General features: G+C 37.6%; 3 protein-coding genes and 2 pseudogenes across 5 annotated transcripts; 2 read left to right on the top strand and 3 right to left on the bottom strand.

Moving 5' to 3' along the window:
• Positions 1 to 2,326: 2,326 nt before the first annotated feature.
• Positions 2,327 to 3,026, bottom strand: LOC309488016 (uncharacterized protein). Its single transcript, XM_082156040.1, has 2 exons — positions 2,728 to 3,026; positions 2,327 to 2,618 (listed from the first exon to the last, which is right to left on the bottom strand). Exons 1-2 carry the CDS (start codon positions 2,847 to 2,849, stop codon positions 2,378 to 2,380), a joined length of 363 nt encoding a protein of 120 aa, XP_082012166.1. The 5' UTR covers positions 2,850 to 3,026; the 3' UTR covers positions 2,327 to 2,377.
• Positions 3,027 to 5,057: 2,031 nt separating this feature from the next.
• LOC309488008 lies at positions 5,058 to 7,278 on the top strand (annotated as a pseudogene). Its single transcript, XR_014211721.1, has 2 exons — positions 5,058 to 5,717; positions 5,831 to 7,278. The product of XR_014211721.1 is annotated as an uncharacterized misc_RNA (transcript).
• A 1,623-nt stretch (positions 7,279 to 8,901) lies between these two features.
• On the bottom strand, positions 8,902 to 10,489 carry LOC309488017 (uncharacterized protein). The gene is made up of 2 exons (XM_082156041.1): positions 9,690 to 10,489; positions 8,902 to 9,580 (listed from the first exon to the last, which is right to left on the bottom strand). Exons 1-2 carry the CDS (start codon positions 9,809 to 9,811, stop codon positions 9,340 to 9,342), a joined length of 363 nt encoding a protein of 120 aa, XP_082012167.1. The 5' UTR covers positions 9,812 to 10,489; the 3' UTR covers positions 8,902 to 9,339.
• A 722-nt stretch (positions 10,490 to 11,211) lies between these two features.
• LOC309487984 lies at positions 11,212 to 12,315 on the top strand (annotated as a pseudogene). The gene is made up of 2 exons (XR_014211720.1): positions 11,212 to 11,442; positions 11,556 to 12,315. The product of XR_014211720.1 is annotated as an uncharacterized misc_RNA (transcript).
• A 150-nt stretch (positions 12,316 to 12,465) lies between these two features.
• On the bottom strand, positions 12,466 to 24,342 carry abhd6a (abhydrolase domain containing 6, acylglycerol lipase a). The gene is made up of 9 exons (XM_082155965.1): positions 23,688 to 24,342; positions 22,716 to 22,835; positions 19,970 to 20,126; positions 19,582 to 19,695; positions 18,254 to 18,386; positions 16,905 to 17,062; positions 16,766 to 16,820; positions 16,591 to 16,691; positions 12,466 to 13,984 (listed from the first exon to the last, which is right to left on the bottom strand). Exons 2-9 carry the CDS (start codon positions 22,832 to 22,834, stop codon positions 13,802 to 13,804), a joined length of 1,020 nt encoding a protein of 339 aa, XP_082012091.1. The 5' UTR covers position 22,835; positions 23,688 to 24,342; the 3' UTR covers positions 12,466 to 13,801.
• Between the last annotated feature and the right edge of the window lie 1,007 nt (positions 24,343 to 25,349).

Here is a 25,349-nt window from a genome sequence, read left to right as displayed (position 1 = left end):
AATTCACAGTACTCATAAATGAGAATGAAAAAAGCACACGGATGACCCACTTCTTCCGGAGAGATTCTGAAGTGTGCATATTTGACACTACTATCCCATGAGGCCACGGGAGAGGATTTATAAATTGCAGTAAAGCGACGTAACTGGATGTTGGAAGGTCACATGATACGGGCAACATGGCAAATGTATGTCCAGATTACATTTATACTATATGCCTATAGAAGTTACTTTTTTTTAATCGGTCGCGATATTCAAAATAAGTACTTACTCGATTTCAGACACAGCCTGTCACTCCTTCAACACTAAAGGCTCTCAGTAACAGCTGTCCTCACGCCCAACCAACACCAGTCAACCAGTATAGGGTTGAACATTCCCAACAACACCATAAGAGGGAGACAGGGAGTGAGTGGAAAACCTGGTGAACGCGATTTCACCAAGTACCACAACTTTCCAATCAACCAATCAGATTTGAGGGACAAGTTTACAGTTTCTGTCAAGTTTCGGCTTAGAACCAGGGTGAGGTGCTTCAACATCAGTGTTATTCACCTATCATTTACCTCTGATCTTAGGGAAAAGTTATGGGTTTAGGGATAGGGATAGAGGGTAAGGACTACATGTTGGGACATAAATGTTATTCCAGGATCAGCAAAATATGTTGATCCAGGAACATGTCTTACTTGGCAAAATCACGGTGACCGGAAAACCTCCTTTAATCTATTGACGGCCATAAATTATTCAGAATAATCATACTTTCTGTTTCAAAAATGAATGACAAAAGAGGGCATTTCCAAACACCCACACTTGTCTGTGGTCTTGGCCACTTGAGAGCGCGTACACACGACAGGAAGTAAGTGTGCAAGACAGTCACATGTCTAAAAAATGCCAAAGCGCAGTGCCTTGAACGCACACTAAACGCACACTATACCACATCAGAGTGGCATTCGAGGCTAAGATTAGAACATCCCATCATGCATTAGGCTCGGGAAACCACATGCCCCGAAATTGCGAGATATAGCGAGGAAAACATTCCACTGTAAGTTAAATTAATTAGATATTACATGTAATTTGGTAGTAAAACAAATTTTTAAGCTGTCTTTTTATTGGTGCAAAGATGAGCAGGCTATGAGTGTTTTGTACAACATTTGCAACTGCTTTATATTGTAACCATAATTTTAAAGATGAACTACTGACCAGACATTTAGAAGTTTATTTTAAAATGCAACGTATTGAAAATCTAAATAAAGCTCTGTAAACACTTGCATTTTTGCAACACTATAAGTGTGTCCCATCAGGTAATCAAAAGTTTTACACACACTTGTAGTCTTCACGCCTACTTGAACACTTGGGCCAAATACAGTAAATGCGTCATGTAAGTAGACAAGTGGTCAAGTGCAAAGACTGCAAGTGTGTGTGTTTGAAGAGGCCCAGAGAGTCTGATCTGATTATCTTGACCACTATTGTGAACTCCATAGACACATACTGTATTGAAGTGTGTTATTGTGTTAAAGTGTGTAATTGGCCAATATGTTCTTTGGCAGCTAGGCGAAATAAAATAGGTTTTTTAAATTATTTTTTTTATTTCAGTTAACGTTTCTTTTAAGTAACAGAACTAAGTTAGCTACTTGCAAGTCTCTATGTAATTTATATAGGCCTATATGTTATTTTCTCTCCCAATACTTTTGCAACTAACAATTCTGTTCTGCATGTATTCTGCTGTTTCAGTTTCAAACTACAATTGATCATGATTCGGATCATTACATTTGTCCAGTTTTAGGAAAATGTGTTTCCACCTTTAACGATGCCAAGCAAAATGAACATGTAGGAGATTTTATTTTGTAGGAATCTGACACTTCATGGAGCGGAAAACTCTCTTAATACAAAAAAAGAGAATGATTAAATCAAATAAGAGACTGAAACGTGAAGTGTAGTAAATCTCTCGTTTTATTTTGGACAGAATTGTCCATATATGGCTTGATATCATCATCATTTTACTGTGTTATCATCAGAATAATCAGATCATTTTTCAATCACAGTCCTTTTAACATTTACTCCAGTCAAAGGAGTTTTGGTTTAAAATCTCTTCATGCAGTTTAAATGAAAAGCAGCATTAAGTACATTCATTTACAAAGATAAACATTAAAATAAATGGCAGTGTAACTGCCAATAATAATGCATATAATGCATAAAATAAACATTTGCAAAAACAAAAATATAAAAATATTCTTTTGAGCAAGAAATATAAAAAAGTAAAGATATAAAAGTTGCATTAAGGCATTATAGTTGGAGATTTTCAAATATCTCAAACTCAGATTTTTTAGGTTTGATGTTCAGTCTTTCTTCTAAGAGTGGTTTGCTTGAAGAGTTTTCCAGGTGATGTTCATTCTTCCGAGCACAACGCTGCTACATCCTCTGAATGATCCGGGAAAAGACGCAGGATGTCACGGGAATATTTGGAGTATCCGTCATGGGAGAGTAAAACTCGTTTGAGGGTGATGAAGGACACGGCCCTCTCCAGAAGATCTGAGGTGTGGATGCCGTTCTGAAGATACTCTCCAAGAGCAGATTTCAGCTTCTCCAAACTGTTGCCACACTTTCTTTCCAAACATGTAAGAACGCATCTGAAAACAACAACACAATCACTTTAGTTCATGTGCATTTAAAAGATTAAAGCTGAATAAATACCAGAAGATAATGCTTTATGAATCCATGAGTTTCTGAAGTTCTCACCTTGCGTGTTGAACATGTTGAGTCTTGAAGCTGCTCTGGAAAGACACGTCCATGTAAGTCGCCATGTTGAAGTTCAAGCTCAGTTTGGACTGAAGTGTCTTCGCTGTGAAATGATCTTGCATTTATACTCGCACCTCACTCCTCTCAGCCAATCAGAAGCCTCCGAATTTTGAACAATACTGTGTTGATGAGTGAATCGGTGGGATGTTCTCCTCACTGCCATCTGCCAGTAAGGTCACTTATATTCATCTTTATGAATGTGGGGATGCAGGACATTTCAGGTTCCCACAAGATGTTCAACTCAAAATATGAAAGTCAGAGACAACTGTATGATTATTGAATCACAAGAGTTCTTCAATTCCCAACTATTGGAAATAAACGCACAGAGAACACACACATATTACATATATATAAAACCTATTATATGCCAACCATAACACTAATTATATACTGTTATAAATAATTGTGGTTGAAATATAAACCTGACACAATCACAGTATTACATTCTGATGGTCTCTGAACTCATGAAACCTGTCAAGTCCAGTTTCTCCTGTGAGAACAGACACACTTCTATTGTGCGAGTGATTTAATGTGATGAAACCAGAAGTGTGTGAATCTGTGTGTCTCTGAGACTCCAGCAGTGACAGCAGCCAGAAGAAAGATCTGTTAGAAAGCAGCTGCGTGTTCATTGAGCTTTGAGCATGTGGCGGCCCACATCCCTCATTGCATTGTTTAGCACTGATGTTACGGTTACTGGAGGAAGATTGTACAGTATACCCGCCCAGCTAACAAAAATGTTCTAGCGCTTTGCTAACGTTCTCGTAGAGTTATGAAAACATTATTTCTTGAATGCTCTTTTAAGAAAAAAATGGATGCTTTTAACGGTCAAAGTTTAAAAAAACGTTTTTTCTTGATTATGCAAATGTTAAAGGAACATTCCATTTTATCATTTTGCAAACATTATGAAACAAGTTGTTCATTATGAAACATTTCATTCATTATGAAATGAATACAAAAAAATTGTATATGCAATGTATAAATAATGCTTTTGTGCTGATGTTTTGAGAACATTCTTAAAGACCAGATAACGGTGAACAAAACGTTACTAGAAGAACATTCGTCTAAACTTTGAGAAAACCTTGCCAAAATGAATATTCTGAGATGAAATTGAGTGAATGAAGAGAGCGTGAGAGACAGAACTCACTCAAAGACATTAGACCTCAAGTAGGAGACCAGGGGTCAGAGGTCAACATGAATAGATTGGACTATAACTTCAAAATTAGTTGCATAGTATAAGTTTCAAAATAAAATGAATGAATGAATTGCTTTATTTGAAGAAATTTGTCTTCTGATTTATATAATAAGTATGCTTATTAATATAGCATTATTATAACACGCAGCAGAGGCGTGAGAACGCTTGTCCTGCATTAACACTCATTATCATGTGAATAGACACACTTCTATTGTTGTGTTTGTGTCTCAGTGTGAGAAACTCTGGAGAACAGAGTCACAGTTCTAGTGTCATCAGCATCCTAAACCCAAACACAACCTCAATATCTGACACACACAAGAGAGTCGACACACTTATGGATATTTACACACACATGCATGATGCATTTACATGATGTCATTCATGATGTCATCAGCAATATCACTATTTATTTTCCTTTATGCATCATGAACTTTTACAATGACTAAGCTTTTGCATCAGGTACTTAAGAAACTTTTGTCATCAAAACACAAACATCTCTCACAAACGCAACTAAAATCTTATTTGATAAAAAAAAGGGGAAAAAAAGAAGCAAATAAAAAGTATTTTTTTGCATATTCCATAATTAATTTAATATGCAGGAAAATTGCATGTTTGCAAGAGAATAACTGTGATCAGAAAGTGTGTGATAAGTGACTGACTGGTTTCCCTCCTCCAGATGGTTGGTGACGTCAGGAAGAACAGAGTCTTCAGCGGCACTAATGCTTCATTCAGGACTCTGGATGCTTTTGTGCTCCATTGATGTGAAGACAGAGAGTCAGTGTGGGAACCTCACATGAGATCTACTCACACTGACCAGCACACACACACACACACACACACACACACACACACACATCTGCTTCATCATCAGGCTGTGACGTCACTGCAATCATAATGCTGAAGATCATAAATTAGGACATGAAATATCTGCACTTACTCCTGTGGAAAGACTTGAAATGTTGAACTTTATACATATAAATCCATATGTGTCTAACAATGCTGTAACAACTGGAAACTAGAAAGCATTTGAACTTCAGTTTAGTTTTTATTGATGTAATATTGTATTTCATAATTCAGTATTTTTCTTATTAATGTATAATTCTTGTTCCTCTCTTTCTGTTTTTCTCAAATTTAAAACTTTATTCTTAAATTGTACCTCAGTTTAGTTCATCTTTTGTTGTTTTTAAATGCACTCCATAAATAAAGTATGATTTGACTTGATCTAGTAATTGGTTATACAGTTTTATATACAGATTATATTTTATCAACATTCAAGTTTGATATTAAACTTAGGCATGTGAATTAAACACTGCTTTACACAGTAATTCAGACGGCATGTGCAGGAATGATGTGACGAGGAACGAGACGATGCAGGAGTCACTGACGCCACGCGTTTCTAATGATGAGCGTGTGTTTCTTCAGTGACATTGATGTGAACATCAGATCTCTACAGGTCAGGACTTTCCCAGATTCTCCCCTGAGACACAGAGACAGAGGATCATTGAGCATGTGGCGACCCTCATCCCTCATTGTCTGTCTGAGCTCTTCCATTGGCTCCAAACTGTGAGAAACTCCAACAAGCTCAAGCCTCACACATTCATATGGAGATTTGTGAGTATAAATAGAGGATCTGCAGCCGGTGTGAATCAGACTCGCTCTGCACAGAGATCTACAGCATAGAGATCCAGACATGACACCTACAATCATCTCAAAGGAGCATCTCCCTCTCAACAACAAGGTACATCACATGATCCTCCTTCCAGCAACATTACATCAGCAGCTTTCACGACTCTTCTCGATCACTGCTTATTCCAAGACACGTTCCTGATGCTTTTCTGTCTCCATCTGCAGCTGAGAAAGCCAATAGTGGAGAAGATGCGCAGAGATGGTCTCATCAGCAGCTCAAGTGTCTTCTGGCTCCAGAGTTCCTGATTCCCAGCTGGAGAAAGCACAAATCCTGGAGATGACGCTCACAGTTCCAGTTCACATGCTGTCAATCAAGGCTTCTCCAGGTGTGTCCGTGAGATCCAGAGATGAGATGAAGACACAGAGCCAGAGAAGAAGCTCTTCCAGAAGCTGCAGACATCATGTGATCAGAACAGGAGGGAAAGTGTGGAGCCTCGGCTGAGCCGCTCAGACCAGAACACCTTCAGCAAAGAGATGAAGGTCAACAAGAGCGCCACCTGGAGGCCTTGGGAGATCTTACAGCGACCAGCAGCTCATACTGAACGTCCACACTAGACTCAGTGGACTGTGGCGTTTCAGCTTCTCTTTTGGAGAAAAACTGTTTCATGAGTTCCAGTTTGGAAGAGATATTTGCACTGCAAAGTGCTCTGATGATTCAATCCTCTATGAAGACTCAAGAGTTCCTGACGGGAACATATACTGACGTCTATATTAGACAACATTGACTTTTACATTAAATGCATCTTGATAAGATGTGAAGGAAACACTTCCTTTATTATTTTAAAGGCTATTCATAATCTGATAGCATCTCAAGCTTTGTTCTACAAGCTGATGAAGAGTCCATTTACACAGTATGTTATATGAAATGTTATAATTTCTTGAAATTAATGTGATGACAAGAATCTTGCTTCATTATTAATTATGTGCTGTTTGTGGCTCAAATTTGAGTTCCTCTTAGATGATATTCATAGAGAGACTTTAGGATTTATATTTTATCTCTTTCTCTGATGGGAATATATGCTGACGTCTATATTAGACAACATTGACTTAACATCATATGTTAAGAACATTACATAATCTTCAAAAGATGTGAAGAAACCAGTTTCTTTATTATTGTAAAGACGGTTTATAATCAGTTTGATTTAACATACTCAAGCTTTGTCCTAAAAGCTGATCAATTTACACAAAAATGATATATATTATGAAATGTTATAATTTCTTGATATTAATGTGATGCGTTATAAATTCTGTACTGGTTTTATATAGTGGCTCACATTGGGCTCATATTTTTCTTCCTCTGAGATTACCATTTTACAGAGACTTTATGATTCATATTTGATCTTTTCCTCTTTGGTCTATCATAGATCATAATCAAATTCATCCTGTTTTAAAGCGTTTTTTGGTTCTCAACGTTCTCTAGATCTTCTCCTGTATTGTATACAGCGGTCACTGTTCCTTCTGTGAAGGTTTATAGCATTAGCAAACTTTGTCATATTGGCATTTGTCATTTTAATTGATCACGTGATCATTTGTCTTTCTGTGAAGGCAACTGAAGTTTTAAAACACTACAGCAGTTCAGTGAATGTATTTCTGCTGCGAAATAAAACAATCAATTGAACACCTGACATCTTCTGTGATTATTAATGTCCTTGTAGCCTATATGTTAAAAGGAGGACTCTTCTCTCTCTTTGTCTTTAATGAAAATAAGCCAAAAAATAACAAACGTCCGCCTCACAAATAGTCGCGATGTTTTGTAAAAAAAAAAAAAAATTTAACCCACAAAATCCCATCCCAAAATTCTCTCTCAATAGACAAACTCACTCAACAATCACAGTCATTCCTTCAACACTCACACACACAAGCATTTCATTCTCAGACTCAATTTCTCAAGGCTATCATGAAAACGCTGCAAACTCGGGGTTTTAAAGGCTCTCAGAAACACGCATCAACCATCTTCAGTTTACATGTTCAATAAAACACCTTACTCACATCATGTTGAGTAAAAACACCATCATCTTCGCGTCACTTTTACAACATTTCAATCCCTCAGTTCTCCATCTCTGACAAGCCAAGCCCGCAGACTCTCCTCTGTTCGGCGTTTGTTTAAAACGGGTGATTCTCCGGAGGTTGGAGATTTATCGGCTCCATGTCCACGTGTTGTTCTCGCTCGTTTTGACAACTAACCCCTGACCTCTCAGACCAGACACGCGGCAAAGCATCCAGAGTATGTGTGAAAGTAACATATAAAATATGCTAGGCTTACATGTTTCAGCTCCCAGTTAAAACAGAGAAATGCATTTGATCATTTTACTCATGCATTAAATGCATTAACTATCCTAAGTGCATTTTAAGTCAGTGATTCCCCGAGACAAGCACGGGCGAGTGACATATGTACGCAATTTCCCGCCAAAACCATCCCGACATGTCTAAAATATAAACACTTATAATAGGCTTAATTACCGTAGTGAATCAGGGTAAGACAAAACACGTTTTGGATGAAGGATTGATGATGAAATATAATTTAGGGGCTCTGTAGTTAGACATGCCATTCACACAAATGTACGGAGAGCCTAAAGTGACATGGTGAAGGAAAAAAATGAGATGGGATGAGAAAATTATGTAGGATAAGTGCTTTTGTATTACTCGCAAATATTTTGCGTTCCACTGAGAAATGTTGCATTCGCTCGCAAAGAACACAAAGGTATGCAAACACAAACTTTCTTGGTGGAACGCAAAGGTTTTGCGAGTGAACGCAAAGTTTCTTGAGGAATGAAAAAGTGTTCAAATATAGCCTATTTTTCCATCATTATGTCACTTAAGTATACTAATGCATAAAAGTTGCACATTATTTATTTTTCTTTTCTTATTTATTTTTTTTGTTGAAAAAATCTGGACATTAATCATGTATTAATAGTTTTATAGGGCACTTGAATCTATTGACAGCCCTAATATTTTAAGTCGTAATTTCAGTTTTATAACATTAAAAAAAAATTCCAAGTACCTTTTAGAACTGGTTTGAGTAATCCTGGGATACATGAACTCCAGATTGAGGAATCACTGACTTAAAATGCATTAAGGATATTAAATGCATTTAATGCATGAGCAAAATGAGCAAATGCATTTCTCTGTTCTAACTGAGAGCAGAAACATGTGGCATATTTTATAAGAGCCTGACCTGTTATGGAGCAGGAAATCTTCATAATACACATGAAATAAGAGACTGAAATGTGAATTGTAAAAAAAGATAACTTCTTTTATTTTCTATTTTTTGGACGCAGTTGTCCATTTGTATGGCTTGAGATCATTGTTGAATCACAATACTTATATAGAACAACATTTGCTCCATTAAAGGAGCTTTGGGTTAAAAACTCTTTGTGCAGTTTAAACGAAAACAGCATTCATTTACAAAACACAAAGATTAAGGTATATTGCAGTGTAACTGCCAGAAATAATGCATATAATGCATAAAACGGAGCATTTGTAAAAACAAAAATATAAAAATATTCTTTTGAGCAAGAAATATAAATCCAAATGTAAAAATCATTAAGACATACAGTTATATATACAAAGTTATAGGCATTATAGTGAGAGATTTTTGGAAAAAAATGTAAGTCTTCTTTATGTTCAGTCTTTCTTCTAAGAGTGGTTTGTGTGAAGAGTTTTCCAGGTGATGTTCATTCTTCCGAGCACAACGCTGCTACATCCTCTGAATGATCCGGGAAAAGACGCAGGATGTCACGGGAATATTTGGAGTAGCCGTCATGGGAGAGTAAAACTCGTTTGAGGGTGATGAAGGACACGGCCCTCTCCAGAAGATCTGAGGTGTGGATGCCGTTCTGAAGATACTCTCCAAGAGCAGATTTCAGCTTCTCCAAACTGTTGCCACACTTTCTTTCCAAACATGTAAGAACGCATCTGAAAACAACAACACAATCACTTTAGTTCATGTGCATTTAAAAGATTAAAGCTGAATAAATACCAGAAGATAATGCTTTATGAATCCATGAGTTTCTGAAGTTCTCACCTTGCGTGTTGAACATGTTGAGTCTTGAAGCTGCTCTGGAAAGACACGTCCATGTAAGTCGCCATGTTGAAGTTCAAGCTCAGTTTGGACTGAAGTGTCTTCGCTGTGAAATGATCTTGCATTTATACTCGCACCTCACTCCTCTCAGCCAATCAGAAGCCTTCATATTTTGAACAATACTGTGTTGATGAGTGAATCGGTGGGATGTTCTCCTCACTGCCATCTGCCAGTAAGGTCACTTATATTCATCTTTATGAATGTGGGGATGCAGGACATTTCAGGTTCCCACAAGATGTTCAACTCAAGAGTTCTGCAGTTGCAGCTTGTAAATAATGCAGAGGACACAGTCAATATGCTCTAAAAATCAGTTTTAAAACTATTAAAAAATGCAAAGAATTATACATTTCAGCATAGCTTTAAACTTTATTGTCTGTAAGTGTATAGAATTTCAAACAAAATGCAAAGAAAAAAAAAGTTAAACTACATATTTTATTTAGGTTTAGACTTAATTTCTATATAGTGCATCACTGGATTTGAAAATAAAGTTAAAAATGTATACAGATGATTTTTGATCTTGTCAGTGCTAAACGAACACTTGTGGACTCTTGAAAGTCTAACATGCTTTAAGAAAGTCTATTCCCATGTGAAACTGCAGGATAAAGCTTGTGCATGTGTGTAAATATCCATAAGTGTGTCGACTCTCTTGTGTGTGTCAGATATTGAGGTTGTGTTTGGGTTTAGGATGCTGATGACACTAGAACTTCTCCAGAAACCATTCCGACACGTCTAAAATATAAACACTTATAATAGCCTTATGAATCAGGGTAAGACAAAAACTTTTTCGGAAGAAGGATTGATTATATAGATTGATATAGATTATTTCCATCACCGTGTCACTTTAGGTGCTCTGTACTAATGCATAAAAGTTGCACATTATTTATTTACACTAGAACTGTGACTCTGTTCTCCAGAGTTTCTCACACTGAGACACAAACACAACAATAGAAGTGTGTCTATTCACATGATAATGAGACGGACAAATACTAATAAAACCCCAGGGATTTAAACTCGAAGTAGTTTTGCCCTGCAAGCGTTTCCCACGTCATTCACGTTCACTTCAAAATCACTTCTGAGCAAAAGGTTTTTTTATGTTTATAAAAAAATTTAATCCAGTTCAATTTAGAAAAAAATATACTGATATATAAGTGACATTTATCAAATTTTGAAGGATTTATTTTTATTTTATTATATATTTTCTATTTTATCATTTATTTTTATTTTTATTACAACAGCCTAGCTATTATAAAGTTTATTAATGGTCCAGTGCGACACACGGCAGAGATGATTCGGCCTTTGGGAACCGAGTTACTCCTGTGAGAACAGACACACTTCTATTGTGCGAGTGATTTAATGTGATGAAACCAGAAGTGTGTGAATCTGTGTGTCTCTGAGACTCCAGCAGTGACAGCCGCCAGAAGAAAGATCTGTTAGAAAGCAGCTGCGTGTTCATTGAGCTTTGAGCATGTGGCGGCCCTCATCCCTCATTGTCTGTCTGAGCTCTTCCATTGGCTCCAAACTGTGAGAAACTCCAACAAGCTCAAGCCTCACACATTCATATGGAGATTTGTGAGTATAAATAGAGGATCTGCAGCCGGTGTGAATCAGACTCGCTCTGCACAGAGATCTACAGCACAGAGATCCAGACATGACACCTACAATCATCTCAAAGGAGCATCTCCCTCTCAACAACAAGGTACATCACATGATCCTCCTTCCAGCAACATTACATCAGCAGCTTTCACGACTCTTCTCGATCACTGCTTATTCCAAGACACGTTCCTGATGCTTTTCTGTCTCCATCTGCAGCTGAGAAAGCCAATAGTGGAGAAGATGCGCAGAGATGGTCTCATCAGCAGCTCAAGTGTCTTCTGGCTCCAGAGTTCCTGATTCCCAGCTGGAGAAAGCACAAATCCTGGAGATGACGCTCACAGTTCCAGTTCACATGCTGTCAATCAAGGCTTCTCCAGGTGTGTCCGTGAGATCCAGAGATGAGATGAAGACACAGAGCCAGAGAAGACTGAAGCTCTTCCAGAAGCTGCAGACATTATGTGATCAGAACAGGAGGGAAAGTGTGGAGCCTCGGCTGAGCCGCTCAGACCAGAACACCTTCAGCAAAGAGATGAAGATCAACAAGAGCGCCACCTGGAGGCCTTGGGAGATCTTACAGCGACCAGCAGCTCATACTGAACGTCTACACTAGACTCAGTGGACTGTGGCGTTTCAGCTTCTCTTGTGGAGAAAAACTGTTTCATGAGTTCCAGTTTGGAAGAGATATTTGCACTGCAAAGTGCTCTGATGATTCGATCCTCTATGAAGACTCAAGAGTTCCTGACGGGAACATATACTGACGTCTATATTAGACAACATTGACTTTTACATTAAATGCATCTTGATAAGATGTGAAGGAAACACTTCCTTTATTATTTTAAAGGCTATTCATAATCTGATAGCATCTCAAGCTTTGTTCTACAAGCTGATGAAGAGTCCATTTACACAGTACGTTATATGAAATGTTATAATTTCTTGAAATTAATGTGATGACAAGAATCTTGCTTCATTATTAATTATGTGCTGTTTGTGGCTCAAATTTGATTTCCTCTTAGATGATATTTATAGAGAGACTTTAGGATTTATATTTGATCTCTTTCTCTGATGGGAACATATACTGACGTCTATATTAGACAACATTGACTTTTACATTAAATGCATCTTCATGTCATTTTTTTAAGACTTTATTATTGTCCTCATCAGGGCTACAAAGATAATTTACCTAAGATCACAAGCAACAACATAGATTTGACCACAAAAATGAATTAGAAACAAATAATTATTTTCCATTTTTGGGATTGCTTGTTCTCTTCCGTCTTCAGTGAAGACTTTATCAAGGTCATCATGGACTTATGATATAGAATCAACGATTTAATCTGAATCTGCTTTGGTAAAAGCAATTATACAGATGAAACCATTTCTGTGAAGGAAATATAAACCCTTTTTATTAATCAAACTTTCGAAGTTAAAGTTTTTCTCTTTTGATTAAAAAGCTTTTAGCTTGGAAAAATATTTATACTGTTAAGCACTTTTCTGACTTTGTCTTCCGTGAAGCCACAAGCCGTAATGTGATGCAAATGTACTCAAAAGTCTTTTATAAAGAAGTGTAGTCATTCCTGAACCATGTTCTGTTGTGTGATTTGGAGAATTCTTCCAATGAAATGTTGTGATACGTTATCGCTGAATGAATGCAGATATCAGTCATTGAAAATAAAACAAAAAAACCTCACTATGTTTCCTTATGTTTCCATGTAAACTGAACCTACACTGACAAAAACACCAATAATAATAGATTAATACTAGAATAATACTATAAGCATTCGTAAAATATGAATATGAAATATGAACCAGAGTTTAACACCACCATAGCAAAGTCATGAAACAGTTGTTTGCATAATTCCCAAACAACATTTTCAAGAGATAGTCTCATGTACAAGGTTAAAACGTCAAGAACTGATCTGTAAGAACTCTATATAGTAGAAAGAGATGTAATTGTCATGTGATGACTCAACGTCAACATTAAATCATGATAAAATGGCGAAAAACATGGTAAATGACTAAAGGGATAGACGTATAGGCTGTGTCTCAATTTAAAAGGATATAAATACAGCATTTCTAGGGCCTTCGATTAGTTCAGGGAAGTGCCTATGATGCCCAGAAAAGCTGTCTAGTAGATCAGAGGAAAATTATAATGATATAAATAGGGATGTTCAACTGTTTTGGGCCTAATCTAAGTGTAATAGAAATCGATACTGTCTGCAGGATCTGTATCTGCATAGATTCTGAAGTGCTTTTCAACGCTGAGCGTCCCTGAGCGTTCACTACAAAAATAACTTTTACTGCTTATTTACACACTGAAAAATCAAAGTTACTTTTAAAAGAGCCTTTCAGCCAAAGCTGAACTGTGATGTCTGAATCTGTCCAGTTTCTGCTTCAACACCTTTATGTTTGTAGCTGAGATCCTTTAACCAACCAGTACGCCACGTATTAAAGAGAGTCCCGTTTTAGGAACGTTTCTTGTTGCTGTTGATTCCTGCGTTCTGTTGTGCGATGATAAAGTCCAGGATGAGCTGGGCAGATTTCCTCGGTCGCTCCATCACTACAGAGTGACCACAGTTGTCTAGCAAATGAACCTGGGATCCTGAAACGGCTTCGGACAGAACTGACGCCCCGGACACGTCCAACACCTGTAGGATACGGTACACAGTTTAGTCGTATATATACGGTATTTCATTAACGGTAATGAAATGCATTTTTTCAATGGTTGATTCTTAAAGGAACACTCCACCCATTTGCATTAAGCTTTGCATTGTTAGAAACCCAGTCATACTATTGAATGGTCGTGCAACACTCTTTCATTTTCCCCTGAGACGGGAGAAATCCGTATTTACCTCTTACACTTCCTCCCACAATGACGCAAAAATCGCCATTTTGCGTCATTGTCGGAGGAAGTGTAATGGCGCTTTTCCACTGCATGGTACGGTACGGCTCGGTTCGGTACGGCACGCTTTGGCGCTTTTCCACTGCATGGTACGGTACGGCTCGGTTCGGTACGGCTCACTTATGGTGCATTTCCACTGCATGGTATGGTACGGTACGGCTCGTTTCGGCTCGCTTTAAATGGTACCACCTCTGTTGAGGTTCCAAGCGTACCGTACCGATACTAAAATGTGACGTGCAAACACTGCAGATCACTGATTGGTCAGACAGAATCATCACTACCAGCGTCATTGTATTTACAACACGAGCGTGCCGTACCGAACCGAGCCGTACCGTACCATGCAGTGGAAAAGCGCCATAAACCCGCTAGATTTAAATAGCCAGTAGACAACAGCCAACACAGCGCCTGTTTTAAAAGTATTTGCTTCAAAAATGCTTTAAAAAAAAGAAATGGCTGAATCGTGGTCAGTGGACGAGGTGCAGACGTTCCTCTCGTTGGTTGCCGAGGAGCGGATGGGGAAACACGGAATGAAAAATTCGTATTTAATATGATGATGTCATGGCAGTAGAGACGGCAACTATAACGATCAGTCCCACCCACTTTGAAGCGGTACTAACTGCAGTGGAAAAGCAACCGAGCTAAAGCGAACCGAACCGTGCCGTACCGAGCCGAGTCGTACCACGCAGTGGAAAAGCGAAGCGAGCCGAACCGTTCCGTGCCGAGTCGAACCGTACCGAGCCGAACCGAGCCGTACCATGCAGTGGAAAAGCGCCATAAGAGGGGGGGATTTCTGTTGAGACTACAAGCACTAGTTCCCACCCTTTCAAACCCGCCCATAGGGGGTTGGACCTAATGCGCTAACAGACCTATCACAGATCAGTGCCAGTGCGTTTGATTTCCAATGCCATCCTCTTTTTCCCGGACATGTCCAGCCGTCGAGATCGTCTCAGTGCGTCTCAGTAATCACGCCACCGGCCTCGCGCCGTTCTCCCGCGCCCCTCAGCCTCGTCCTGCTCGCCACAGTAAACATAATGAATGGCGACTGTAGAACGCAAAAGCCGAATCCCGGACATTTTGGGCGATCTCGAAATCCAGGGCAAACTCATCACGGAGACTCGCTAGTAGCTTAGCTTTGTTGTTTTCAACTGCCCTCTCTTACCGGTAGGCGTGGCTTGGGAGTGGCCTCCTAGGGCAGCGAAGCAAGTGCATTCTGGGAGTTGTTGTCTTTCATCCACATAAGCCAAAAATACATTTTCTGGCTTTTCTTTGTCTAGAAAGCTCCAAATTTTATTTTAACCTATTTTAAATACACATTCATCTTTCCAGAGGTGAAGTATCCCTTTAAACTAACAACTACATATGTGATTTCAAACCTTGCAAAGAAGAAAAGTAGCAATAGCAGTGATTTATCATTGCTAACCCTAAAAGCACCACATTATTTTCGAATAATGTTGTGTTTGTGTGACCTTTTGCATTCTTTGTCACAGTAAGTTTGGAATTGGAACATCATTTAAATAGACAACTGAGTAAATCTAGCAGGATCAGATCAGTTTCTGTGAGCTTGGTAATGCATCACACATAATAACACACATAACAACCCTTGACATTTCTTTTTCACATGTTTTGTGCCCACATTGCTCAACATGTTACGGAGTTGAAGGTCAAAGCAACTGAAGCACATTTCATTGCACCACACCCTATAATTAAGATATTCTTGTACCTTTTTTTTTTTTTTACTGTTTTGGAGATTTTATGGTTTATAAAACATGTTATTGTGAGTAAAGCATGTGCTATATGAGGGCTTTGCACAGTTACTATTCAAGAAACTGTAAAACTGAGGTGTGTTAGTAAAGTAAACATGGATTGCAACAGAATACATCCACATTTTCTGTGGCCTTGGTTGCGTAAGTATTTTTCCCATTCATTTTTTCCCATAGGGATTTAAAAAAAAATAAGCACTGTATATACACACACACACACACACACACACACACACACACACACACACACAAACAAGTAGTTTGAGAGTGTAGGGTGTTATATTGGCATGATTTGTTTGTTTTGTATCTCTGATTGGTGGAGATTTCTCTGAAGAATCATGGGTAATGTAGTTTTCCACCAGGAATTCTGCTGTTAAACACGATTAATTAAAAAAAGAAGTTGAAATTATGTGGACTGATGGTTTTAACAAAAGCTTATACCATCGATTAACAACCTCATAGCTCACAGTAGGGCTCTCTTTAAAGATTTATAAGTTATGTTAAAAATCTGTTTCCCTATGGGGAAAATGAATGGCGTTTTTACTTCCAGAAAAGTACGGTTGTGCTCTAGTCAGTTAAAGTATGTCCATACCTGGTCGTTTTTCCCCCAAATGACTTGCAGAGGAGTTGAGATGAGATGCATGTTCTCATGTAAAGAGTGTCTGGATTTTTCTCCAACAAGCTCCATAAAACCTGCAGAGAATATTAAGAGTTGCTGACAAGATACAGAGAGTAAGTTACAGTAAAACAACACCACCGATACTCACACTCTCGGTAGAAGTCATTGTTTGGAATGCGAACGTCAACCAAACCTTGAAGAATCTAGGAAACCAGACGAAGAAAAATCATTAGAAACTGATTCAGTGTTCAAACTCTCATACGCAGAATCAACGCACATAAACACACCTGTTTAGGAATCTTAAAGCGCACGAAGGAACACAGTCTGAGCATCTCCTCCATCTCCTCTGGTGTGGAGGGAATCAGCGGGATCCCGTCACTGTCCTGACTCTTCTCCAGTTCCCTCAAACGCTGAACAAACTTACTTTCAGTGGGATACTGAAGACCTGTGAATACAAGAAATGTCTGAGTACAGGCCATCATATTTCAGGGAGACGCATCATAAAAAAAAGGTCAAACTGAAGTAAACTCTTTTTATCAGTGTGTTATTGTTTACACACAGTATAATGGCCTCATCAAAATAAAAAATAATAATTGGCACAAAGTACATGTCATAATATGATATTTTGGGCCTAACATTGCAAAATAAGATTTCTTAAAAGTTCAACCTTTTGCAATTAAAGGATAAAAACAAAAAACATTCCAGTTCCTGACATTCCCTAAGAATGTGCCCTTTGCTCCAAATGTTGAAATGTCCCTTGATGAACTATTACTGACTCTGACCAGCAGGATCATTGCAATGTTGAAGAGGTACTGGGTCAGAAACAAAATCAACACACACACACACACACACACACACACACACATACACACACACACACACACACACACACACACACACACAGACACACAGACACACACACACACAAACCGTACACCTACCCATCACAGAAAACATTCAGCATTTTTACATTTTCACTTGTTAGTAACAAATCATATGTTTATTTAGGCATGTCCTCATAATGTAGGGGGTTGGTCAAACCAGTACACACACACACACACACACACACACACCTACCACAGTACCACAGTACACCTACCCATCACAGAAAACTTTCTGCATTTTTACATTTTCACTTATTAGTAACAAATCATATGTTTATTTAGGCATGTCCTCATATTGTAGGGGGTTGGTCAAACCAGTACACACACAAACACACACACACACACACACACACACACACACACACACACAACCCGTAAACCTTCTCATCACAGAAAACTTTCTGCATTTTTACATTTTCACTTGTTAGTAACAAATCATATGTTTATTTAGGCATGTCCTCATAATGTAGGGGGTTGGTCAAACCAGTACACACACACACACACACACACACACACACACACACACACAAACACACACACATACATACACACACATACACACACACACATACACACACACCTACCACAGTACCACAGTACACCTACCCATCACAGAAAACTTTCTGCATTTTTACATTTTCACTTGTTAGTAACAAATCATATGTTTATTTAGGCATGTCCTCATAATGTAGGGGGTTGGTCAAACCAGTACACACACAAACACACACACACACACACACACACACACAGACCTGCTGGACAGATGAGAGTGACGCCGCAGAGATCCGTCGGGTGACGGGCAGCGTAAACTCCTGCTACGTTTCCACCCATAGACGTGCCGATCAAATGGAAAGGCTTTTTCTTCAAGCCGGTGCACTTCACAAACTACATTAACAGGAAAACATGAGAAAATACAACCAGCTGTTATTTATGAAATGTCCAGTTTTTAAAAAAAAATCTTGGTTATACGAAACATTCCATTTAATCACTATTATGCAAACATTATGGGAACGTTACATTTGAATGTTCTCTGAACATTCTAAAACGAGCAGTAACACTTAAAAAAATGTTAGATAACTTTGAACGAACATTCTCATAACATTACTGGAAGAATGTTTCATAATTGAGAGAAACATGTCGTCAGCTGGGATAGATCTTAGTTGCATAAGGGCGTGCAGCATTATTCAGAGACATCATCAAATGTGCTCCAGAGATAAAAGTGAGTTATTTTTAATCTGCATCCATCAAAACAAGGAGCTTCACCCTTCATCTAGAAACAAAACTCTCTCTCAGCATCCAGAAAATGCCTCTCAGCGCAAGCTGCTCAAGTCTGCTCATCCGTGCTAATCAGGAACTACCACAAGTTGCTTTAAATACAGACAACCTCAAACGAGCCGAAATCAATCATGTATGGGCTTGTGTATTTCAGACTGGGAAACACAGTCAAGTGCCCCAGGTTTGAAGAAGGGCATCTATTTTAGGCACAAGTCCGTGTTGTTGGAGGAAAGCTGATTAACTCTGGGAGAAGAATAGAGGAAATGAAGACACAAGGGCTTTTCACTGATCTCAAGATACTTCAGAGAAACCTCAACATGCAAGCCTAATAAATCCACTGTGTCATCATGAGAGATGTATTAGTCTACATACTGTGTGATGTTTAGCCAAAAAGAAAAAGTGGGTCAGTGGCTGGGATTCATCAAGTTCAATTACATCAACTTAAGTGACAGATTTTAAGAACAGGGACTTTTTCTTTATCGTATTTGTATGAATTTAAAAGAAATCAATACAAATAAAAATATTATTATTATTATAACTGTTGATACTTCTTAATACTTCTTGGATATATATGGAAATATATATATATAATCATAATAAAAAATCTATTTAATTAAAAATGATTATTATTATTGATATATCCATACATTATATATATATATATATATATATATATATATATATATATATATATATATATATATATATATATATATATAAGTATAATTTTTTTGTATATTTTTTAAATATTTAATACATCCATATTTGACCAAATTGTATAAGTGTTTTTGTTGTTGTTTTTCACCTGATGTATCCGGTTGACTTGGCCCTCTATAGAATAATCCTCAGCACCGGTGCGCGTCGTCCCTTCATGTCCCGGCATGTCAACACACACCAAGTGCATATTTCTAGGGAGAAACTACAAAAAGCAAAGAACATCAGTCAAACATTTCTCTTTTTACTTTATCATCTGATCCATATAAAAACAAAGTAATGATTGTGTCTGTCAACAGAATATAATACGTTTTGACAGATTTCTAAATCATATCACATAACTGTTCTTTGTGTTGATTTGTTGGTTATTATATGGAATAGTTCATTAATTTTGAGAATTTTATATTCATTTTTGCCCTTTAAAACCCCCAAAACGGCATGTTTGAGTTGTGAACTGTTAAGCCGCTGCGGTTTCTTGCCTTGACCACACCGAGCCACATGTCCTTGTGTGCAGAGAACCCGTGTAACATGAGGACAGACGGACGAGCGCCTGGATTCCCTCTGTGAGAAAAACAGAAGCGATATCCTTGATATTCTGCATAATCCACCTGCATTCCCAGCCTTCTGCGCCAATACCTGTTGAGCAAATCACCAGAAAAGACTTGGATGAAAATAAAAATGCTGCTGAAAGCTATTATCAGGGTTCCCACACCTTGGTTAACTTCAAATTCAAGGACCTTTCAAGGATTTTCCAGGTCCCATAGACCTTATTCACAGCAGCGCCATCTTTGATTTGTAATGGGAAAGAAAGCGAGGCTGTGAGGGACAGACATGCATCTCTTCAATGGGCTGTACTGTTATTTAATGTGTTTTTGGATTGTTCTGCTCATGAAACACTGGAAAAAAATATATTTCCAAGAAATTTCAGTTGACAAAAAACTCCCGACAATATAAGCTGTGGAAAATTGTAAGTAATCTAGGAGCTTTATCCAGCTTTCAACAGCGGATGCCATTGGAAACACGGCAAGTCTATCCCCATATACTGTCTATGTCTATCCCTCACAGCCTCACTTTCAAACATGTCATGGCGCCGCTCTGAATAAGGTCTATACCCTCAAATTCAAGGACTTAATGTGGGGACACATTTCAAGAGAGAACAAGGTTACATCGTTTCAGCGGTTTCAGCCTATTTTTGCAATGTCTCACGGTGTGTCTGTGAAACGTTGAGGTATCATCGTAGAAATTTCGTGCGTGCATGAACGTCATGGCAACGTACAACACAAAGTACCTCACGCGGGAAACACTTAACGCAACGCGTAAATGCGCGGAACGAACGTAGGCTAAATCAAGCAAGCTACCGTGCATAGGCCACGAAGTGTTGGCGAAGTGTTGACACATTAACGGACTGGAGGGAATAATATGCTTCTTGCACAAAATAAATTCACGCAGTTTCAAGGAGCTGTATATCTATGTGTGTTTATTGTCAAAAACTTTCCAGGGCCTTGAAATTTTTTTTCCAGATTCACAAACTTTCAATTCAAGGACCTGTGAGAACCCTGTGATATGCAAATCTAATGTTCTGCATGTAAAATAGATGGTGATTTTGTGGTAATTTGATGTACACAATGGTACTGAAGGTTTAAAATGCTTAGCCTACATACCATCCATGTTATTTATACATTTTCTGAAGCAAATGCAAGTCAAGTTTGCCAGTGCAAAACTCCCAACCATGATGAAAAATAGTTGGAAGGCTCTTGCTTATTGGTCCAAGTCACAATATCCCACCCAACGTACCGATTTAGTCCGATCACATAAAGTAACAAGACTTGCATGGGGAATCATTCATGTTCAAAATGCACTGCGCCTATATTTTAGCAATAGTAATAGTGATGCTTTCAGAGTCAGAGAACACTGTTCATGAGCAATCCAGAAGTGAAACTGAAGGAAGCAGTCCAGAGGCAAACAACAGTTTTGATGACTGTGTCATTTAGAGCAAAGTTTGCCTCCCAGACATTACGAGAACCAAAGTCTACCGGGCAGCTTGCGTAAGATTCAACTGACATCAGCAACAAATGCAGCACTGCATGTTCACGGCTAATGCACACGCACACACACACACACACACACACAAATGCATGCATAGAAACATCATGCATTATTCAGAGCTAAAGCTATCTGAATCATTGGCACCTTGTAGATATGTGTCCCTTCACCCATTTTAGTGACACAATAAAAAGAAGAGGGCTGTTAAACGAACCAGCTTTATCACTGTCACCAGATAAGAGACATGCTAAACAATACAAGCCTGAAAATCAGTCGTGAATCCTGAAAGATTAGCCTTTCACCTGCACTGTCCAGTCCATTGATACTCTAATGTAATCTCACTGTATCATTGCAATGACAATAAATTATTATTATTTAGATCGTGCCAGAAAACACCCACACTGCAAATAAAATCCTAGTATTTTTGTCTTATTTAGTTTTTTCCAGTATAGAAATATACAAACATTATCAACTTAAATCAGGATACATGTACTTGGAAGCAAAGTGACTTAAGATATTGACGTTTATCCTTAAAACAAGAAGAACAAATCTGCTCATGGGGTAAGAAAACATAAACTTAATTAAAAGGGATAACAAGTTTATTTTTCCTTACCTCAATGACAGATATTTATTTTGTTTTAAGCATAATTTTATTTTTAAAAATGTATCATTTTTAGTGAAAACATGACTTAATATTTTCTATATATAATAATGACTTAAAGTCATTTTTGCTTCTCAAGTAAGTGTATCTTTTGATTTAAGAATGTTTAGGTATGTGTACAGGACAAGACAAAAAAACTAAATAAGACAAAAATATTAAGTAAAAAATCATTTTCATGCCCTGAAAAAAATAAATTCACTGTTAAACATAATTTTCTTTGGAATTTGACAATATTTTTTGTGTTTGGTGCCGCTAATGACACAGAAATAACACGTTGGACCCTGTGGTTTGTGTAACTGTAACTGATTGTATTGATAAGGCTTTTTAAATAAAAACGGCAGCACTGAAAGAGATAACAAGTGTTAAAATGCTGAAATTACTCAGAATGTCTGTACTGAGAAATCCAGGTCATTTGCACATGCTCTTCTTCGGATGCTCTGTACGAATGAGCTCTCGTGAACTCGAAGGACTTCCTTCGTGAAGTGAAATTTAATTTAATCTCAGATCTCTCCAGCACTTACCAGTGATAAACTTTAATGAGAGCTGCGGGCCAGAGCAGGAACGAGGCAACGAAAGCCAGTATGGGGATCGCCAGCGTCCCTCCGGCAATGATGAACATGTTCAACACGTCCAAATCCATCCTGTTAAATAACACAGCACTGACAACTCACAAAACACAGCTTTTGGACCTCACCTCATGTCAGATATAGCTTCTAATGAGCATAACAGATTAGATTATCTAACCATAACAGCAAGATATTTTTAAGCAAGGACAGAGAAAAAAACAGAAATGGGTTGACAGATGTGCACAGATGAGACCAACAGAATCCATTAGTGATGCAAAGGGAATAATTGAGGTGAATTATAAAGTGAAGCAAAATTATAATAACATCAGGGTTAAAGACCTCTGGTCCTTATAGATAAATGTACAAAGCCATGGTCAAAATATATGGGCAAATAATGCAATTTTATATAATTATATACATTACGTTTATATATAATTATATACATCATATTAATAAATATATACATATATATATATATATACACACACACACACACACACATACATACATATACATATATATATATATATATATATATATATATATATATAAACCTTTATATATGATAAGCCCTTATTTACTTTCATAGTCCTGAATTATGTTTATCAGTGGATTAAGCAATAAGTATAAATATCGACCGTTAAAACTGAAAATGGAAGTAAAACAAAAACAATATTCATTATTTAGATCACGTGAATTCGAATACGCTACACTTTCATTTTGTACTAAAAAGAAGCATGAATTAATAACACTCAGATCTCTGATGCACTTTACATTGACACACTGTCGCAATTAAATATTGTTATATTGTAACACATCAGATCTATCATGTGATCAAAGATCTGAGCTTGAATACGCTTCCATGACAGTGAAACGTATTTGATCGCAATATTACATGCAAATGCTCTTTAAATATAGTAAGCATACCTTTAAATGTTCGTGTAATGCGAGAATGTCCAGTAAAGGCCGATCAAAGCCCAGTCATATCAGCCTTTGATCTGCGGAGCTGCAGACACGAGCGCGCTCACTGAACAGGGAAGTTCGCTCGCTTTAAAGGGGAATAGATGCGGGAAATAATGATCCGTCGATAGGAATTATAAGCGAACATCTGTCAGGTGCACATCTGACATAAGAAGAATCCAGTGGGCGGTAGATGTTGCTGGATAAATAGCAGTTTCCTGGGAGAAACGTCCGTCAGGTGGCGCACGGCGGCTCACACAACCAAATCCCACATTGAAGCGAATTCAGATTTCAAGGATGACGTCTGGTCTACCGGATACACTTGTCCAATTAAAAGTATAATTAATTAAATAAATGAATATGCCTCTTATACAAATGAAAATCGGCCAGCGATCATATCTACGAAATGATTAATTAAAATCCCTTTTCCAGTAACCACAAACGGCTGTGATTGGTTCATCATGACCAGCGTTGAGAAATGTAACAGAGATCAACTGACACCGCGCCGTCTGGTCAACTGTCAAAAGCGGTCTTCTGAATAATTATACTGATTAAATTATTGAATCATCGTTGATTTGAATAATACACATTGAGAAAAGGTAAAATAGCAGAGTATTTTTTAAACCAGTATTTTTTTTAAAATCTTATCTATCCGCTCATCGTGTTTCACTGGAAAACGCGCTCAGTTAAAGGGGAATACCGCGGGAAAATAAAATGTAGTTAACTAATGTCAGTTGCACAACCTGCGTCTCAGAACGGAAATGACACGTATAACTCGACGTTTTTAAAGAAACCGAAAGCACTATGAAACTATTTTTTTGTTGTTGTTGCTGCGGTTGCTTTAACCCTCTGATGGTCTTCGGGGTGTTTTTGACCCGCAAATGACTTTTGCTGAATTAAAAAAAAATGTTCTCTTTGTCTAAATGGCATGAAACTTTGTGGCATGGCATGAAACGGCTCTCAACCCTTTCTAGATGTACAGTAAAAAAAAATAATTGTAATGATATCTGTTTCTCCAGAGACCCCAGACAATAACATGTAATTTTGTAACAGAATAATTTTTTTTTTTTTTTACAAATGTAATTTTACTCTGTTTATTAATGTTTTTACTCCACATTTGTGCAGTTTTGGGAGGATTTATGATATATTTTAAATGTAAAAAATTTTTTTTTTTTTTTATGTAAAATTCACTTTATAAATTTCTAAATTTCATTCATGGGGATAACATGGATAATTTGACATGGTTTTGTGTAAAAAATGTTGCCCATATTTTGGAAAATGTAGTTTTAAAAGTAAAAAATTATAATGTTAGCCACTAGATGGCTATAGAGCCCCATTATATGCTATTTGCTATTTGACTAACTGAAAGATATCTTTTCACAAGTTTTTCCAGTTGGATTCATATCTAAATATTATGAAATCACAATTCTAACAATAAAAATGACTTTTTTTTATCAAAGTAAAAAAAAAATAGAAAAAAATTTGGAAAAAAATTGAGAAAATTCATCATCAAAATCAGAAAAAAAAAGCAGAACACAGATAGACAGACATAAAAACAGTGCTAAAACATTCACAATGTAAAATGATCATGCTCTCACACACACACACACACACACACGCGTGCGTGCG

This window comes from Leuciscus leuciscus (genome assembly GCF_965113295.1).
Source record: "Leuciscus leuciscus genome assembly, chromosome: 23".
Lineage (NCBI taxonomy): Eukaryota > Metazoa > Chordata > Actinopteri > Cypriniformes > Leuciscidae > Leuciscus > Leuciscus leuciscus.
Note: the sequence above shows the minus strand (reverse complement) of the source record. Positions and strands in the feature narration are given on the sequence as shown.

What these genes read in the sequence shown, in the direction of transcription:
- LOC309488016 (XM_082156040.1), bottom strand. Translation starts at nt 2,849, where the DNA reads ATGCAAGATCATTTCACAGCGAAGACACTTCAGTCCAAACTGAGCTTG. An exon ending in CAACATGTTCAACACGCAAG is followed by an intron (nt 2,619 to 2,727) that starts GTGAGAACTTCA and finishes TGTTGTTTTCAG; the next exon opens with ATGCGTTCTTACATGTTTGG.
- LOC309488017 (XM_082156041.1), bottom strand. Translation starts at nt 9,811, where the DNA reads ATGCAAGATCATTTCACAGCGAAGACACTTCAGTCCAAACTGAGCTTG. An exon ending in CAACATGTTCAACACGCAAG is followed by an intron (nt 9,581 to 9,689) that starts GTGAGAACTTCA and finishes TGTTGTTTTCAG; the next exon opens with ATGCGTTCTTACATGTTTGG.
- abhd6a (XM_082155965.1), bottom strand. Translation starts at nt 22,834, where the DNA reads ATGGATTTGGACGTGTTGAACATGTTCATCATTGCCGGAGGGACGCTG. An exon ending in TGTGGCTCGGTGTGGTCAAG is followed by an intron (nt 19,696 to 19,969) that starts GCAAGAAACCGC and finishes TGCTTTTTGTAG; the next exon opens with TTTCTCCCTAGAAATATGCA. An exon ending in CAATGACTTCTACCGAGAGT is followed by an intron (nt 16,692 to 16,765) that starts GTGAGTATCGGT and finishes TATTCTCTGCAG; the next exon opens with GTTTTATGGAGCTTGTTGGA.